Source organism: Camelus ferus, chromosome 22 (genome assembly GCF_009834535.1).
Source record: "Camelus ferus isolate YT-003-E chromosome 22, BCGSAC_Cfer_1.0, whole genome shotgun sequence".
In the NCBI taxonomy this organism is placed as follows: Eukaryota; Metazoa; Chordata; class Mammalia; order Artiodactyla; family Camelidae; genus Camelus; species Camelus ferus.
The window spans coordinates 14,374,329-14,392,932 of record NC_045717.1 but is presented as its reverse complement, the minus strand read 5'-3'; the positions used below and the strand labels follow the sequence as shown (position 1 = coordinate 14,392,932).

Genomic DNA, 18,604 nt, shown 5'->3' with positions numbered 1-18,604 from the left:
GATGCTGAAGAAACAGACTGCGAACTAGGTAGATGGTGGGTGGCTCTGGCAGGAAGGATGGTGAAGGACATATTTACTTCTTATTTGTATGGTCCTGAATTTAAAAAAAAAAAAAATATATATATATATAGTCATAAACTATATATATATATATATATATATAGTCACAAAACTTTATTATTTTTAAAGACCAAAATTTTAAGGCTTTAAGAAACTTCTTTTACTCCAACTTTCCCTTACCAGGCTGGGTGGAGGATGCTGTTTTTCTTAGGTTCAAACATTTTGCTTTTGACCTTCAGCAAACCTAATAAAATCGTGCCAGCGACATCATCATTCACCGTGTCTATGGATGCTTTGTTCTTACAGCATTTCTGCGTGGGCAAGGAACCTTAACAAGCTGTTTCCGGATATTGTCTTTTCTAGGCAGCATTCACGAACCTGGCTGGGCTTCTGCAGAGGGTAGTGAGCTCCTTTATATCTTAGCTTGAGGTGCCACACCTTTGACAGGAAGGTTCAGCCAAGTACTTGATTTGAAAAAAAAAAAAATTCAATCCACTAATCCAACAGCAAGGTGGTCAGGAGTTGTTCTGGTGTGGTCTAAGTGCCTTTCAATGAAGAATGAGGACCAATTTCTAAATCAAGAGGAAAGGTGTATCCGATGGAATAAAGCTGATGAAATCAGAACAAGAATCCAAGAGGGTCCCAATATTGCTGGACTTTTTCAGCCATGAGCGCCATGCAGAAATCCTTCTGTGAACCATAGAAATAATAAACGCTGAGCCCATTGGAGCATAACCTCAATCAGCAAGATGCCACTGCCTTCCAGATTTCCTCACGGGGCCCTGCTAAGTCCATGCCAAAACGAGCAGTGGATTTCTCCCTTCTAATCTCCCCGAATGCCTTATTCGATTACTGTCACTGCTCTCCGACCATGCACTGTCCCTTCAGACTCTCACTTCCCAATTGAGTCAGTCAGAGGATGTGGAGTGTCCAACAGGACGTACCCTCAGCCCCCAGACCACCTTGTTCCAAGTGAAAAAGTGGATAGGAGGGCGAAGAGAGCAAGGGATACCCGCAAAGTTTAGCAGGCAACCTTCTCGTCTACTGGATTACTGGCTGGACACGGACAAGAAGGAGGGACATGAGGGGTCTGGAAGACTGCTCTAGGTAACTGGCAGAGGGGAGCTGGCTGGGAGGAAGAGACCAGGAGGAGGGAGAACTGGCATCTCAGTGCCCTGCAGGATGGCATCGCCTCTGCCCTGGCTGTACATTCTTCTGTGGTGAGTAAGACCTTTTCTCTGATTTCTCCTTTGAGCTCGGAGGAAAGGGAGAGGGCACACTCACTGGGTGCCTTCTCTACCACATCGTGGAAGAAGCCTGGGTGGTGTGGCATGTATCCATGGTGGGGTGGTCACGGATGCAATGGACAGCCTGTGTTCTCTGAGGCCGGGAGTGAGGACCATTGCCTGTCTACTCACAGGGTGGCAAGTGCCCTAGGGAAACTTGAAGATGAGGGCAAACTCTACTCAGAAAACATCAGCCGGACCCTGGACAACCTGCTTGAAGGCTATGACAATCGGCTGCGGCCGGGATTTGGAGGTGAGAGCAGCATCCTTACTAGATCCAACATCTGTACTCTTCTTCCCTCTTAGTGCCCCCGCCCCCAAGGCCCAGAGGCCTCAGAAGGACAGCAGAGGGGTGAGGGGCAGGGCCCCAGAGAGGGGCCACGTGTGTGTTCCCATCCAGTCTCGGTCCCTTCCTCAGTTAGCTGGTGACTTTGTATGCCAGTTATTTGAACTCTCCAAGCCTCAGCCTTCTCCACTGCAGCGAGGGTGTATGAACAGTGCTTGCCTCAGAGGGTGTGTGAGTATAAAATGAGATGCTCCATGTCAGACACTTTTTAAAGCATCCTGTCCTGCTCAAACTACTATATATGTTAGGTATTGTTATAATTTTTATTAGAATACTAACGCAGTTCTCTTCCACTCCTTAAATTCTGCAATTTGAACAGAATCAATTTAAAATAAGGCAACTGGTGTGAGTCTTTCAAGTTGAACAACCAAAGGACTCCTGCTCCTGGGATGACTTTAGGATGAGTTGCAGATTCTGGCCATGAGAAGGGGCTTTGAGAACGGTAGCATGTTCAGTTCCCTCCTCTTTAACCTCACTGGCGGTAACGGCCTCCATCCCTCTGGGCTGATTTCAGGTGCCGTCACTGAGGTCAAAACAGACATTTACGTGACAAGTTTTGGGCCCGTGTCGGACGTGGAGATGGTGAGTGAGCTCTGAGCGAGTAACTTTACCTACCGGGGGGGAAGGCTGAGCCCCAGAGCTAATGATAACGGGCCATGTCACCAAGCTTGGCTCCGGGTCCATGATGCACTCTGCGTGCTCGTGCTGGGAAGGAACGGCCAGTGGGAGCAGACGACTGGCTTAATCTCCTTCGCATTTCACTAAAGGCTGTGCTTGAATGTTAACCTGAGGGACCTTGTAAGATGATACCGTCTCTTCTGTCCACATGCCATACATGGATTCTACTCAACAAAGAGAACATCTCCCCCATCTTTAGGAAGTCCTAGTACATTTTTGGAGTAGAAGAAAGAAAACCCAACAAAGATATAAAAGTATATTGAAGATCTCTATTAAGCTTAAAACATGACTGCTTTTTTGTAGTACATCAGCCTTCATATGTTTTATTAAAACCATGAAGGAGGTCCTTTGGAAAGGCTAATGCATTCCACTTTTATGTTTGCAAATCGACCAGCAGGTGTTCTGAGGACTCTGTTCCAGGTACAGATGGTTGTAGGATTCATAAGAGTGTATTTATAGTAAGTGACAGTGAAAACCTGAACCGATCTTCTAGAACAAAGTATATCAGGATATTCGTTCATATGTCTTCGATAGTATTTCCCCCAAAAGTAAATTATAAAGACTAAAACTGAGAAGTGCATAACTCTTTAAAGAGGTGCACCATTAAATGTACCAGGGGAATGTAATTCTAGATAAACAGTTATCAGAGACCTTTTCATCTTCTGCTTTTTGAGTTGACAAGATAAGGAGAAAGGAAAGAAGGAAGAATAAAAAAGGGGGGGGGGAAGGAGTAAGAAAATGGGGGGGAAGAAAAAGAGAAGTATGAAAAAAATAACAAGGAAGAGGGGGAGAGAGTGAGGAGGACTTTATTTAAGAGAAAAATGTCTTAAAACTTGAGAGAAAGGTGAGTCAGCATTCTCCAGAATTCTCAATTATTTTACTATCATATTTTTCATGTGAGTACTGACTCACCCCAAGAATAAATATAACCACAACCATATTCTACTGTAGCATTGGAATCTGGGGACACTTGGAACTTTGTTTTATGCATGTGTCTCTTTTTTAAGTGTGTTTGTACAACAGAGGCTTATTATTGCCTGGATCATTATTATTTGGATATATTGTGTGTCAAAACACATTTTCAAAATATAATTGCCACCTGCAGTGATAAGTCTCTTAAAGGTGCACAAAAAGTAGGCAAAGCAATTCTTGGCAATATTTTAACATCATTACAAGTTGTTATTTTTCATTGACTTTTGCAATGGCCCTTAGCTTAATTCTTAAGACTTTGAATGTTATTTCATAAAAGCCACAAATTAAAACTCATAATTTTGGTTACACATATTTAAATGATGCTCTAGTTGAGTAATCATGGTAACATTTGCTTTAATGTTCTCTGAGAACAATATAAAATAATCACAACGTGCAGACACAGCATGCTTGTCAGGTAAAGTTTATCTGCCCTTGGGACTTTACTAAGTGGTACCATGTTGCTCGGAGATACTTTTGAAGGCGGGTGAGTTGCTAAAGGGAATGGTTAGACTAACTGATGGTAGGAAGACCAGCACAAAACCTAGACTTGATCTTTCAGTATTTTTCTTCTAATTAAGGAGGGAGAAATCGATCGGTCAATAGATGAAGAGATGGATGACTGATAGACAAAGGGGAAGAATGTGAAGGAGGTTGAAGCTGGAGGAGGGAGGTTTGCCCAACACAGCACTACCATTTGTAATACTATTACAATCTTTGGTTGTGAAAAATAATTCCCTGAAGTCATAGCCTTCCTGACAGGTATTTTATCATAAAAAGTTGCTTTATTTCATAAGGTGTAGGTGGGCATGTAAACTAGTGAATAAACTATTCTCAATAAACTCTCTGCCCAGCCTGCCTGAATATCTTCTTTTCTCTTAGGAATATACAATGGATGTTTTCTTCCGCCAGACTTGGACCGACGAGAGGTTGAAGTTTGGGGGGCCAGCTGAGATTCTGAGTTTGAACAACTTGATGGTCAGTAAAATCTGGACACCTGACACTTTCTTCAGGAATGGCAAGAAGTCAATTGCTCACAATATGACGACCCCGAATAAGCTCTTCAGAATAATGCAGAATGGAACCATTCTGTACACCATGAGGTGAGGTTTCCCCAATTCTCCTTCCTCTGTCCATGTGCTTTGTCTGTTGTACTAACTCGGAACCGCCTATGTCAATGTCCCTTAGGCTCACCATCAATGCCGACTGTCCCATGAGGCTGGTTAACTTTCCTATGGACGGGCATGCTTGTCCACTCAAGTTTGGGAGCTGTAAGTTACAAAAAACTTCTGAGAGTCAAATAATGCATTCAAAGTATGTAATTATTTGGTTTTAGTCAGACGCTGGAAACTAAAAGAGAAATATTACTATGACATTCTCAGTATGATTCCAGGAATTAACTTACTTAATCATGCCTATCAATCTTATAAATAGAGGTTTTCGTCACTCAGATTAAAGAAAAACATTAAAGAAAATTTATGTTTGTATGAACAAGATTTGGCTTTGAAAGGAAAAAAAAAAAAAAAACCCCACAGCTAGTCCGATTCACTAGTATGTTTAATTTGTTTCAAAAATTCAGATGCTTACCCTAAAAGTGAAATCATATATACATGGAAAAAAGGCCCCCTGTACTCAGTGGAGGTCCCGGAAGAATCATCGAGCCTCCTTCAGTATGATCTGGTTGGACAGACAGTATCCAGTGAGACAATTAAATCTAACACAGGTAAGAATCTGAACAATGCATGGATGTAATCCTGCAAGGTGACTCCAGTGCACATTTCCAAAATATTTCTTTTCCCTCTGCACTAGCCATCCTTAGCTAAGCTTGCTGTTTTGGAGTAATGACTAGCTTTCTTTAAAAGTGATTTTACAACCATGTGCATATGAAGATTTGTGTAGCCTTGGAGTGAATAGTTTTGCATGTCTATGACACAAAGAGCCTCACAGAAAACCTGCTGATCTGGTAGCTTGGTCTTACATTGACAAATGCCTCCGCTTGCTTCCTTCCAGCGCATGTTAATTTAAAGATCTGTAGGCTTTATTTCCAGCTGCATTCTTTTTTGCTCACTGTCAACCGCAGTAATACTAATATACCTGTCCTCCGACAGGTGAATACGTAATAATGACAGTTTATTTCCACTTGCAAAGGAAGATGGGTTACTTCATGATACAGATATATACTCCTTGCATCATGACGGTCATTCTTTCTCAAGTGTCTTTCTGGATTAACAAGGAGTCGGTCCCGGCCAGAACTGTCTTCGGTAGGCTTCACTCTTTGGGTTCCACTTCCAGTCACCCTCCAGTTCTCACTGCTTGTGTATTTGAGGAGGATATTCACATCGGGGCACTTCTGCAATCCACAAAGGAAATAAACTCCTATCTCATTCAGACACATGGATCATGTAAAATGACCCTCATCTTATTGCAAGTTGTGTGGTGAATCGACAAAAAATTGGTCTCAGCAAGAATTCTGGCTGGTTTCCTGTGATTTTCATGTGCCCTATTTAGGAGAGTGTTTTTTTTTTTTTTTTTTTTAATATCAATTTGCTTTTTCATAACTTAAAAAAAAAAAGCCGAAAAATAAAAACTGACATCCAAGGAAATAAAGGCTAAGATATTGAATCCACTAATATATAATTTATATCTGACTTTTATTAGGTTGAATCAATAAAAATGTGCCATTTTTTATAGGTCTAAAATTAGTTAAATATCACCAGTTTCCCACTGTTCAACCCAAATATTTAGCTCCTTTTGTGATGTACAGAATCCCTACTAGTGTGGTGGAACAAGATGAAGGAAGAAAAAGAGCCACAACAGAAAATATCTGTCACAAAATAATTTTTGCTGAGTTTTCATGATTATAAATTTAGTAGTTCATAGGGATGACCTGAGTTTAATTGAAGTCTAAGATGAATTTTGACTTTTTAATTTACCATATTCAAATAGATCTCTTTCTGCAAATTGTAAAATAATATTTATATGATGAGGGTGACCAGCTACGAATTATATAAATCCTCCAAGAAGGAAAACTGCTGGCAGATGAGTGGTCAGGTTACTTTCTCATGAGTAAATGTTTTATCTTAAAACCAAGCTAGAAATAAAAAAAAGAAAGAGAAACCTAATTTTATATTTATTATTCATACCCAATAATCTTACTAAATATGATGAAAGATTTTATCAGCTATTAAATTTGATCAGAAGTTCAAAGTTGTATTACTTATGTAATAATAATTTGCTCTAAGTTTTCTCAAGAGGTAAACAACTAGAATTATTCAAGACAAATTTTGTAATAGTTAAACTAAATCAATTCAAAAAAAATTTGGAGCAACTACAATGTACGCATTACCACCCTAAGTATTAAAGGATACAAAAAATGTGAATACTTATGATAATAATTGCAAACAATTAAAAAACAATAAAATAATAATAATAATGACACGTAATCCTCTCCACCAACACGTTCGCATTGGATCCTGTTACTGGATTCCAAACGCTAATGCTGCCTTTCTCATCCTTTTCCGTTTCAGGGATCACCACTGTTTTAACCATGACTACTTTGAGCATCAGTGCCCGGCACTCCTTGCCAAAGGTGTCTTACGCCACCGCCATGGATTGGTTCATAGCCGTTTGCTTTGCCTTCGTCTTCTCTGCCCTTATTGAGTTTGCAGCTGTCAACTACTTTACCAATCTTCAGACACAGAAGGTGGAAAGGAAGGCACAGATTGCAGCCTCACCTCCAGCGACAATAGCAAAAGCCCCCGAACCCTTGGAAGCCGAGATCCTCTTGGTAATTGTTTATTTTTCTAATGCTACCCTCCCCCTCCCCCACGTGGGAAAAGGCAGCCCAACTAGTCACCGCAAACGACGAGGGAGCCCAGAGGTGCTATTAGTGGGGCACACGTTACATAACTTTGGTTCTCAGACCAACTTCTTCTCCAACTTCACAGAAGAACGCCAGGCAACAATCCTTGCTTTATCTTGGCTCTAAACTTTCCGTACCCCTCTTTCATCATTCTCACTAGCGCTGGCAGATTCCAGGAGCTCAGAGGAGATGAGAAAATTCTCAGCCTTTAGATGTTTCCTTTGAACAGGTTCACATACACTGACTAGGGAGAATAAAGTTAAAAAAAAGTTCCTAATGAGGCTTCAGAGTCTGAAGGAAACAAACAGGGACTCCTACGGACAATTTTTGTTAGAAATCTGCTTGCTGCTTTATTGCAGGAGGGCAAGATGTGAACTAGGTTCTATAAATTCTGAGTCATACGCCAAGTTTTTGATTCACATGAAAACATTCTCATGTTTGCATTCATATTATATGTATATAATATACATATTACTATGTATCTTAGTGTTTTCATTCAAAGGCTTACAATCAGTGAGAAATAGCTATGATTTAGATTTAGATTTAGATTGGCTGTGGCTAAGCTTTGGTCCCCAAAGGTTTTTTGAATAAAAAATAATTGATAGCATTAATAATTCCAAGGGTCATAAATGTGTCCTCAAATTTCAATTTCACATATGAGTAAATTCTCACAATTAAATTGCACGTACTTTTTTTTTTAATGATGTATAGAACTGATTGACAAGTATGCACTTTAATTTCAATACAAATGTCAAACAGCTCTTGCAAAGAGGAAAATTTTGCTCTGCAATCTCAAGTAATGCAGACACTTTGAACTGAAAATTTCTTTATAATTGATCAGTTCTCATGAACATTTCTGAACTGCAAAACCACATGCAGCCCAGTTAATTCTTAGTTAAATTTTATGGTAAAAATGATAAAGCTATGTATGTTTCACTTTCCAGGTACTCAGACATTTACTGATTTTAAAAGAGAATTTTTTTTTTGAAATTTCTCTCTTTGATAAACTAAGAAATTTGTTTGAAATTCACATTTTCTCTAAAGGATAAGGTCATTCCCAGGATGAGTGGCAACATATAATTTAAAGGGTTTTTTCCCTTTAATTAGCTCTCATTAAAAAAAAAAAAAAAGTTTGCCATCCAATGATCCAGTCTAATTACCTCTACTTATAAGTAAAACAACACCAGAGTCTCAGAGAAGAAAAATATTAGTCACTAGTTGGTAGAAAAACTAGGAATTGATTCCAGAACTCCTAATGTCTACAACTTTACAGAGAATGAAGCCCTCCCCACTCTCAACACTTTCTTAAAGACTGACATATAAAAGAGTGCATACCACCGGATAAATCATCTGGATGTAGGTAAGGTCATTCCCAAAGGTCTTCTCTTGATTTAATGCTATTTTCTTCATAATATTTATGCATGTTTTGAAAGGTCACAAAAATATAAATTTTATAACAAAAATATGTTCGTCTGAAGGCTCAATTCCAAATGCTTGAAAATTATATTTTTCAGAAAAGATTAATTCCAAATATTTTTGAGCATTATTTTGTTTGTAAAAATAAGTGACTACATTACTACCTATCTGTATTTATAAAGATACATCATTGATATATTGTCCCAAGGTCATATATTGTCTTAGCATATATCTGGAATGGAAGAAAATTGTTACTTATTAGAATTAGGTTTAACAGCTTCTTATTTGAGAAATACAGTAAAAACACTAAAGGAACAGGGTGAGAAAAACAACTCCACTGATTCTGAATATAGTCATTGATCTGATATTGAGACAAAAAGAAAGGGCAACTTTCTTACTTTGACTCTTTTGAAATATATATGACTGGGAAGAATATGATTTCAAATCCTTAGAGAAAGTATAGAGTTATCATTCCCTTAGACTATTATTTTAAAGGTATAATTTTTAATAAGATGGAATTTAAGATCTCAGGTCTTCATAAACTATCTTCTGCAGTTCTAAAATAGGAACCTATAAGGAGTAGGTCCTTTGGGAAGCTAGATTTTAAAAATGCATTTAAATCATCTCAAAGTCCTTTTTTTCTTGCAAGTTGACTTTTTCCCTATCAAAACTTGTATTTCTAAACCTGGCTTTGCTTAAAATATTTTAAGGCAGTGAAAAGAAGTTTTATTTCTGAAAGGCTAAGTCAAAATGTAAAAATTAAAATAAAAACAAAAATAACCAAACCTAACAATATAAACCTTGTAGGTACCAAAACAGAAATACAGCTGCTTACAAAGAGCATGTACTTTTTATTTATTTAAGTCAAAAGTTGGCATTTGCCTTATATAATGTAGAGGAACAAACATAAATTACACACTTGGAATTTATACAGCACAATGGTATATTATGATTGCGAGGTCAGTTTTTTCTTTCAAATACCATGACATTTAAAAATGCCTATTCAGTTGTAATCAAAATAGCATTATTTGAATAAGTTGGACATTGAAATAGCAAACCAATAGGGTGACGTTGAAATGAAAAAACTGCCTGGATATTCCATGTGATTCCAAGTTGTGTACTTCATGGGCACATTGCTCTTCACAGGAAACATTTAGGATGACTGTGAAAACTTGATCACTTTGAATTTGACCTTGAAATTTAATATTAACAGTGACAAAGGAATTCAGTACTAGTACTCAAACCTGAAGAGACAACTGAAACTGAAGTTTCAGAAGGTGCTTTATCAGCTAATTATCTTTCTGTTTTTTAAGGCGTTTGAAAGTGAAGACTTCATATTTTTAGATTTTGAGGGGAAAAAAAATTGTCCACAATTCTTGCTTATATGGTATCTTTGCATACTGTTTTTATCTGGTATGCTATTTTGGCATTACAGTTATTCTAGTATTTCAGTTTCAGAACTTACTATGTGTTTGGGTATACTTATTTTGTATATAAGGCCAAGTTGACACCTTGATCTCTTTGGGGATGGTTTGCTAGTGTCCTTGTCATGTTAAAGGTCTAAGTCGTCATCACTATGTTTCTAAGAATGAATCCCTTGTCCCTCTACCCATCAACACATCCATTGTGGCTTCTTTTTTCCACAGGAGGTGTGATGTTCTTGGTAAATTATCTACCAACAAAATTGATCCAAGTTTAATCAGCTGAGACAATGACTACTTTCACACAGATTACACCATTTCTTTTTCTTCTCGCCTGACACCAGTGTACTAAGTACCTGTGTCCTTACCAAATTAATCGCACCATAAGCAGTTGTTAAGTGCTTGTGTGTGCCAGTCCCTTTACAGAACGCCGAGGATACATTAGAAAAGGGCATCAGTAGCGCCTCTTCCATCGTGGACCTTCTTGTCCATCAGGAAGAAAGGAAATTCAAGAAGCCGAAACAACATGTTGTGATAAAGGCTGTGGTTAGAGATGTATCGTAGGCTGAAGAAGCTTCCTGCTGGGGTGCCTACCTCAGTCTGGAGGGGTGATTTGGGAGGAAGTGATCCCTATGCTGAGAACAGAAAGATAAGCCTGGCCCTGCCCTAGAAGCACTAAGTCAGTTGTTCGAAACTTGGGCACAGAGACGGAAATAAGACATACGGTCCTTTCTGGACTCTTTTCAAGGTCGGAATGTCTGCTGGGCCATTACTATGCTGCCCTCCACCTACGCAGAGAAGTACGAAGCAGAGAATACGGAACGATTTCCGTCCCCAGTTCCAAATCTTGCTAAGATTGTTTTGAGTACTATCATTATGCCATAGAATGAATGGTTAAATTAAGGCCATCAGAGACTCTGAGCACCAGAAAGGTCATGACGCCCCTTCCCCATGGGAGCACTGCTCTGTGACTTACAAAGAAGGTGGGGTGATGTAGATGACGGGTGCAGGCAGCTAGCTCATTTTCTATATCTTCCCTCAAATCCTCATCCAGTACTCCTTTCTGCACCCTCCAAATATTCCAGTATGATTTTCAGACACACCCCTAGCTCCACTCACCCACCAGACTGCTACCAGTAAGCTGTTCCTCATAGACATTCTGGAATTATCTCTACTCCTAATTCTATCAGCTGTAAAATAAATGTAAGGACATTTGATGGAGTTCATTTTCTCCATAATGCTTAATACAATAGTCTTAAAAATGTCAAATACTAAATGTTTTTAAAAATATTTTCCCTTATTTTTGGTGCCCCGTTCACTGGTTCTGAAAGAAGACACTGTGTCCCTTGAGTAATGCATCCCTGGTCAGAATCTCTCTCCTACCAGGTAACGCACTGCCTCCTCCTCTTTAACTTATTAGACTCACTGAATGTTGTATCAAAATTGCTCTAACTGCTTCCCAAATGCCTTACCCCTATACCAAATACTTGATTGTCATAAAGTCCAGTTTGACTCAAAGTACCTTTGCAATATGCTGTTACTTAAAACAAGGCAGTGCTCTAAAAATACCCAAAGCAGGATGGCACTGAGCAGCAGGGGAGCCCTGGAAAAATGCAAAACCACAGGTGCTCCACTCAAAACGGTGACGGCCCCAAGCTGAGCCCTCATCTGGACTCTGACAAAAGCCGATTTTACCATCAGCTGAAGCTGCTGAGCTACAGTAGGGCAGGCGGGATCTGATGCCAACCTGAAGCTTGAATGGCTTGCACAATGGGCTTTCTTTTCATTTCAGAAATTCAGTGTGATTCTTCTAAATTGGTGGCCAGTCTCCTGGACTGCCGACCCCCCCATTATCCAGGAGTTCAGCAACCAGTGGGTGGGTCAGCCAGCCCTCTTGCATTTTCTTGAGCACATTGTATTTGCTGCCTGCTAGACACCAACCCCAGAAGTCGCCACGGGGCAATGAGACAGTGTAACTCTAAGCCTGTGATTCTCCATGGTGGGTGAATTCCGCCCCCACCCCCCGAGGACATTTGCTAAAGATATTTCTGGTTGTCAAAACTCCAAGGAGGAGGGTGCTTGCTACAGGCACCTTGTGGGTAGAGGACAGGGAAGCTACTCAACATCCCATGAGGGACAGGGCAGTCCCCCACAACAAAAAGTATCCATCTGTCTGCAGTTTTGTGGTTGGGAAACCACGCCCTAAACCCTAAGTCTCATGGGGAGAAAATATTTATTAAGAGTATGGTCCTGTGGGGAGGGTATAGCTCAAATGGTAGAGCACATGCTTAGCATGTACAAGATCCTGGGTTCAATCCCCAGTGCCTCCTCTAAAAATAAAGAAATAAATAAACCTAGTTACCACCTCCCCCCCCAAAAAACCCTAAATAAATAATCAAAAAAAGAGTATGATTTTAGGCATGTTAGAGGGTTGAATTCAGGTGCTGCCCCATCTTACTTGTGTGAGCGTTCTGCTTAAGCCTCCATTCGCTCACCTCTAAAATGAAAAGAGTATTATCACATTATAGATTCTTTCTGGAAATAAGCAAAATAATGCGTGCAAAGTGACCTGTAGGGCTGGCCGTGGCTAAGCACTGAGACATGGTAACCTCCAATACAATGGAATATAAAACATTGTGCTAACATGTAATGTACAATAATCATAAAACTTTTTGTTCCCTTCTCTTTGCCTGACTAAGAAATCTTGGGAAATGTTTAGATGTTCATCCATTTGTTGACTCAGCAAATGTTTGTCTATTAAGCATCGCCGGTGTTCTGTGCACTGGCTAGGCACTGTGGGGCACTTACACATGAGAATAACACGCCCTGTGCCATGAAGGAGGTTTTATGTCCGGAAAGGGGATAAAGCACGACAGAAATAATAGTTACAGGCCAGAGCGTGATGACAGCGAGGAGTTCTCACAGCTAAGGAGGCAGAAAAGTGCACAGAGGAAAGACATATTTTCTTTCTCAAGCTCCTAAAGAAAAGAAAATAAACCTCAGAGATGAAATGATCATTGTCCCTAACTTTAAACATGGTAACTTGACGCCAAGGGAACGCCTACGGCATGTCTAAGGCGTAGGGCAGGTGAGTAGTGTGTGTGCGATCGCAGTCTAAGGCTTCCTTCCTCTGCTGCCCTCTTAACTCTTAAGCAACTCTCCATGGAGACTGGGGAAATCGGTGAGGAAAAGAGGAGTCCAACTGTAAGGGACCTTTCATTCCAAGCTAATGCCATTGTGCATAAATTTTCCAGGCTGTTTGGTCTTGAACGATGCTGCTTAATTCCAGACAAGGGTTATTTTGGCCATCCTCATAAAGTCATTCGTGACACGGTGGCCAGAGATTGACAACTTCCCCTCACATCTCCAAAAGGGAGGGGGAGATAAAACAATGCCTTACATTTTTATGCTCGATTATATTTCACAATCACTTTTTCAGCTCATGAACTTACTCATGTCTGCCCTCTTTCTCCCTAAAAAAGAGAGAAACAGAGGTGTCAGACAGACAAGGCATGCTATTAAAAATCAAGACGGGTTTAGGAAGCAAATCCGCTCTAAAGGCTTGCCTTCTTTCTGCTCTGTTATGATCCTTAGAAAATTTGCTAGAGTAAAATACTTGAATGTTCCAGGTGTCTGGGAGGAGGGGAGCTCTTTTTGAAGAATTAAACAGTGACACGTTTTGCCCTTTCCGGTAGAGAATATTTTAATAATACGTATGATAGATAAATATTCAAATCAGAGTCTGAGAAACATAATGGAAAGCTCTTGGCAGACAATTACTGTGTTTATTTTCTAAGAGAGGCAGCATGCACTGAGACCAAAACACCACAACTCTGATCCTGTCCACACAGTCCTCAGTTGTCCTCAGTTGTCACCTGCTATTTTAACAGAAAATGTCACTTCTGTCCTACCCAAGATCAGTAGACTGGGCACTCTACTATCTTAAATTCTTTTCTACCTTTAAGACCTATGATTTATTTAATTCTGTCTCGAGTGCCTAGCCCAACCCTGGATCAACAAATAACAAATCAACATACTCCTGGCTGGAAATTGGCCACGGTGATGTCAAATCAGACTTTACACAGTCTGTAAAGAAGCAGATTTTACCATGGCCCCTAAAAAGCACACTGGGCTTGAACTCTCTCTAATGAGCATTATTATTTAGATCCCCAGCAACGTCCATGACAAATCAAAAGCAAAATTCAGGAGGGGAGTCCAGAGAGACGAGGTTCTTGGGGTTGCTGTTCCCCGCAGTCCAAATGTCACGGCACCGGCGGGTCCCCCTGCTCCCGCAGCTCAGCCAGCCCAGGGAGGGTGGCTGCTGCCTCCCATTGCCGTGCGGTCACTGTCTAAAGCCATGGGAGCCTGCCCACGTGAGTCACACACCCTGCCTGGCAGCAAAGTGGTGGTTGTGCTGCCAGGGAGGAAACAAGGCAGTTTTACAAGAGCAGGGCTAATGTACAGCCAGTGTTTGAAGGCAGAGACCCAGCAAGGACAAGCTGGCCACAAGGAGAGTGGTTATTAGAGGGGAGAGACAAGGAAAGAATAAGAATCAGAGGAAGCCACACCCCCCCAACCCCGGTCTCCAACATTATGAAAGGAGTCCAAAGCCAACAGGAGTAGAGTCTCTGAAGCAGGCTCAGTAACTTAAAGACGAGAAAATGCTGGGATGCGACGAGCACTGAGACTGACCAGCATGTTTATTGCTCAATGTGCAACCCTGGTGAAACCTTTCTTACGTTGGGACCCTGGCCTTCTCATGTGTCCATTCATGCAGTCAGCATCCCTTTCAAGACTAGAATTGGTTGTCTTATGATTTCCGTGGAACAGAAAGATGTAATGATGGAAGAGAACATGTAACAATTCTGAGGTTAGGAAACGAATCATATTTTGGTGACTTCAGAAGGAGGGAGACCAACAGAGAATCTCTGAATGGAGAGCAGGAATCTCTCAATATGGAATTCCTGAACCAAGAGGCAGTTGCATTTCAAGGGATGAACGATCATCCCACTCAATATAAGGGTATTTTTCTGTCACTGGCTTTTGACGTCCATGAGCACCTTTCTTTTCTTTCTTTCTTTTTTTTTTTTTTTTTTTTTTTTTTGCTGCTGTTGGCACTTCAGTCAGTTCAAATGCATGAATGTGTCAAGATTAGGCTCGGAATGTGCCAGGCAGAATGACATCATTTAACCAAGCTGGTTTTTTTCTTGCACTGACTAACTGTCCACGTATTCCAAATTGAAATCCCCTCTCATTGTCTATATCCATTGCCCTATAGGTTTACAGAGCGTAGCTGGGGAGTGGATAAGCCCTTGTAACCTGGTTGATGTCTTCTTCAGTATCACCTGGTACCGATGTTCAACACGGTTTCTGGGACATGGGACATACTTGGCATCAACCCTGTTGTACTGAATGACAGGATGTGGTAATGGAAGCAAATCAATTAAAAATTTTGTTTTACCACTTAGGAATGTAGCACCATCAAATACTATGAAGAATTTGCTGATATTTTAACTTACATAGGAAGTAGTCCATAAGCGTCTGTCGATGATGAAAAAATGAGTGACTAAGTAAGTGATGCCGGTTCTTTTATGTAGGCTGAATGTGTTTTTTTCTCCACAGCATCCTGATTCCAAGTATCATTTGAAGAAAAGAATCACCTCTCTGACCCTGCCAATAGTCCCATCTTCCGAGGCCAGCAAAGTCCTCACAAGAGCGCCCATCTTACAGTCCACACCTGTCACACCCCCACCCCTCTCTCCAGCCTTTGGAGGTACCAGTAAAATAGACCAGTACTCTCGGATCCTCTTCCCTGTTGCGTTTGCAGGATTCAACCTTGTGTACTGGATAGTGTATCTTTCCAGAGACCCGATGGAAGTGAGCAGCAGTGTCGAGTAGCTTGCAACCACAGTAACCTGTATCCTCTCGGTTCTCATTTTCTGAATTTTTCAAAGTAGCATTGAGACGTGTACAGATGCTTTTCTGAACATGAAACCAAAATTGAAAATCTCTAACTCATAGCTTTGAGTAAGCTTGGATGGGCAAAAAAAAGTAATAATGTTATTCCTCAAGAGTAGAAGTTGAAGGTTGCCGAAAAAATAGGACTTTTTTCTGGACGTTCGAGGAAATTTTATAAAAGGATAAAACGGATTCAGGAAGAATGTGCCCGTCTCTGTCCTTCCTTGGTCAACATTTCAATTGTTACTGTGAGTAGCATTTACCACAGAGCAGATAAAATAAGAAATGCTACTCTTCCAAAGGTTGCCTTAAAATATGTTTATTTTGGCTTAGTTCTCATGAGAACAAGATATAAATAGTCTAAATATTTATCAGTAGGTTAATACCAGCATGTCGGAGGCCTTTATGCTAGTACAACGGCTTTCAGTGGCGTTGTAAAGCCCGTATTGAGCTTAGCTATTTGTCTTTAACCCCACTGTGCTATTATACCTCAACGAAGCACAGTGTTTGCACACGTGTGAATTACACAGGGATCATAAATCATGTATGCATTTGTACATAGCGCTGGTTGGACTGCCACACGGTGTTGTTTTATCTCATTAAGCTCTCCTTTTAAAATAATACACTCATCCTAATTCCTTGAGGTTGTAGAAGCCTTGTATATGATGACTGTGTATGTGACTATGAATATAAATGTGTGTTTCATATTCTCCACCTTTCTAAGTAGATCAATAAATAAAACATCAATAAACATGGTTCTCGGGTCTGTTTCGTAAAGCTGTGAAGAGTTGCCTGAGGTGCGGGGAAATGAAGTGGTGTCCTGTACCCCGATGTTAGTGGCCCTGGGAATTCTGAGAGGTAGTAGGTACGGGACAGCCAGGTTTGGTCACCTAGTTCTACAGAAAGACTTGCGTTTGTATGAAAACAGTCAGCTTTTCACCTCCTTCCTGCTCACTCAGCATGCTTTCTGTTACAAGATGAATGAGATCGGAGGATCTAATGTATAACTTGGTGCCTAGAGTTGATACCACTGGATTGTATGGTTGAAATTTGCTAAGAGAGTAGAAATTAAATGTTTTCACCAAAAAAAAAAAAGGTAAACATGTGAGACGATGGGTATGTTAACTAACTCAATGAAGGAAGTCATTCACATGGTATACTTATTTTAAATCATCCCATTGTATACTTTTCATATCTTGCAATTTGATTTATCAGTTGTACCTCAATCAAGCTGAAAAAAAAAAAATGATGCGATATTTTTCTCCCCTTCTACTATTCCAGCTCTTCCTGATACTAACTCTACCCATGTTTCTCCCACACAGAAAGGTGTTAGGGAACCGGGAACTAGGAGCAGGAGAAAGCATGTGGTGGAATTTGTGGAGATCGATAACGCCCTCATTAGCTGTAGCTGGGTCATAAATATCATTGCGGTCATCCAGAGCTCTGAACCCAGAAAGAAAGATTCTAGAATTACTACCCTTGCCTTTATCCAGGAAAATACAAAAAATTCTGTGGCCAAACAAATTAGAGTTTAATTGCAATAGCCCTCTACTAAGGGTGGGAGGCTGACAACTCCATCCAAATGCCCTGTTTATTCGCTCCATGACCAAATCTCTTAGTCTCTGGGAGACATAATTCCTGTCTCATCTGTAGGATCAGGGGAGTGGAATAGACACCCTCCTTCCATTTCGAACAGCTTGTGTTTGTTTCATTACCGTTCTGTCTAAATTAAGTCATTAGACGAGGCTTGCTCTTGTTTTTGAGAGGACATTAAATGCTAGGTGGGTGTTAACCATACTACGTCCGACTTGACATTTAATCTTCACAAACCTGTAAAGTCTATACTCCTATTATCTCCATTTAAAGATAGGGAACAAGGCACAGTGAAGATGAATCATTCTGTCCAAAATCAAGCGGCGCTCAAGGGCTATAGCTGAGAGTCAGACCCAGGCGGCGTGAATCCACAGCGTGCTCACTTAACCGCAACTGTGCGATGGGGTCTATTCTGTGACCCCCTCCAGAACTCTCTCACCATGTCTTTCATTCCCTGGAATGGTTTTCCTGGTGTTCTGACATCCTTCCTGCCCCACCTCAGCATTTATTCTACATTTCACAACAAAGGACATAACTCTCAGTCAAGATTTCTGCTTAGAGATGGAAGAGATGAGTAAAACCCATTAAACGCATTACATATTGTAGGCATTAGATTTCTCCTCAATGAAGGAATCTTGAGAAAAATTACAAAATTTTTGAACTGCTAAAGATTCTAAGGAATACTATTTCTCGGTTTGTGCCATGGGACGGTAATAGAGATCAAATGAAAATAAAACAGGTTCCCTAACTAAAGAATTTGAGGGGAGATGTTGACTCAGAGTGAAACAGGTCTCTCTTCTGCTGGACTTCTCAGAGGCTTTATCATGCTCTGTGCACTATGATTCTCTCATACTTTGCTGTAGTGTTTCACATTTCCCAAATCCATGTGACCATAAATCTCACTTTTTTGCAAGGAGAAATTTTGGGGACTAGCATTCCTCAGAAAATAGTCTGGGAAAGACCACCTTGGTATTATTTATTGAATCCCTTTTGTAACCACCCACCCACCCCTCCC

The 18,604-nt window shown here is 40.5% G+C and overlaps 1 protein-coding gene across 1 annotated transcript; it reads left to right on the top strand.

Annotated features, from left to right (window-relative positions):
- The first annotated feature begins 1,182 nt into the window (after positions 1 to 1,182).
- GABRA6 (gamma-aminobutyric acid type A receptor subunit alpha6) lies at positions 1,183 to 15,936 on the top strand. Its single transcript, XM_006194949.3, has 9 exons — positions 1,183 to 1,280; positions 1,481 to 1,599; positions 2,207 to 2,274; positions 4,222 to 4,442; positions 4,528 to 4,610; positions 4,919 to 5,062; positions 5,448 to 5,600; positions 6,867 to 7,126; positions 15,661 to 15,936. The coding sequence occupies exons 1-9, from the start codon at positions 1,243 to 1,245 to the stop codon at positions 15,934 to 15,936; spliced, it is 1,362 nt and encodes a 453-aa protein (XP_006195011.1). The 5' UTR covers positions 1,183 to 1,242.
- Positions 15,937 to 18,604: the final 2,668 nt, after the last annotated feature.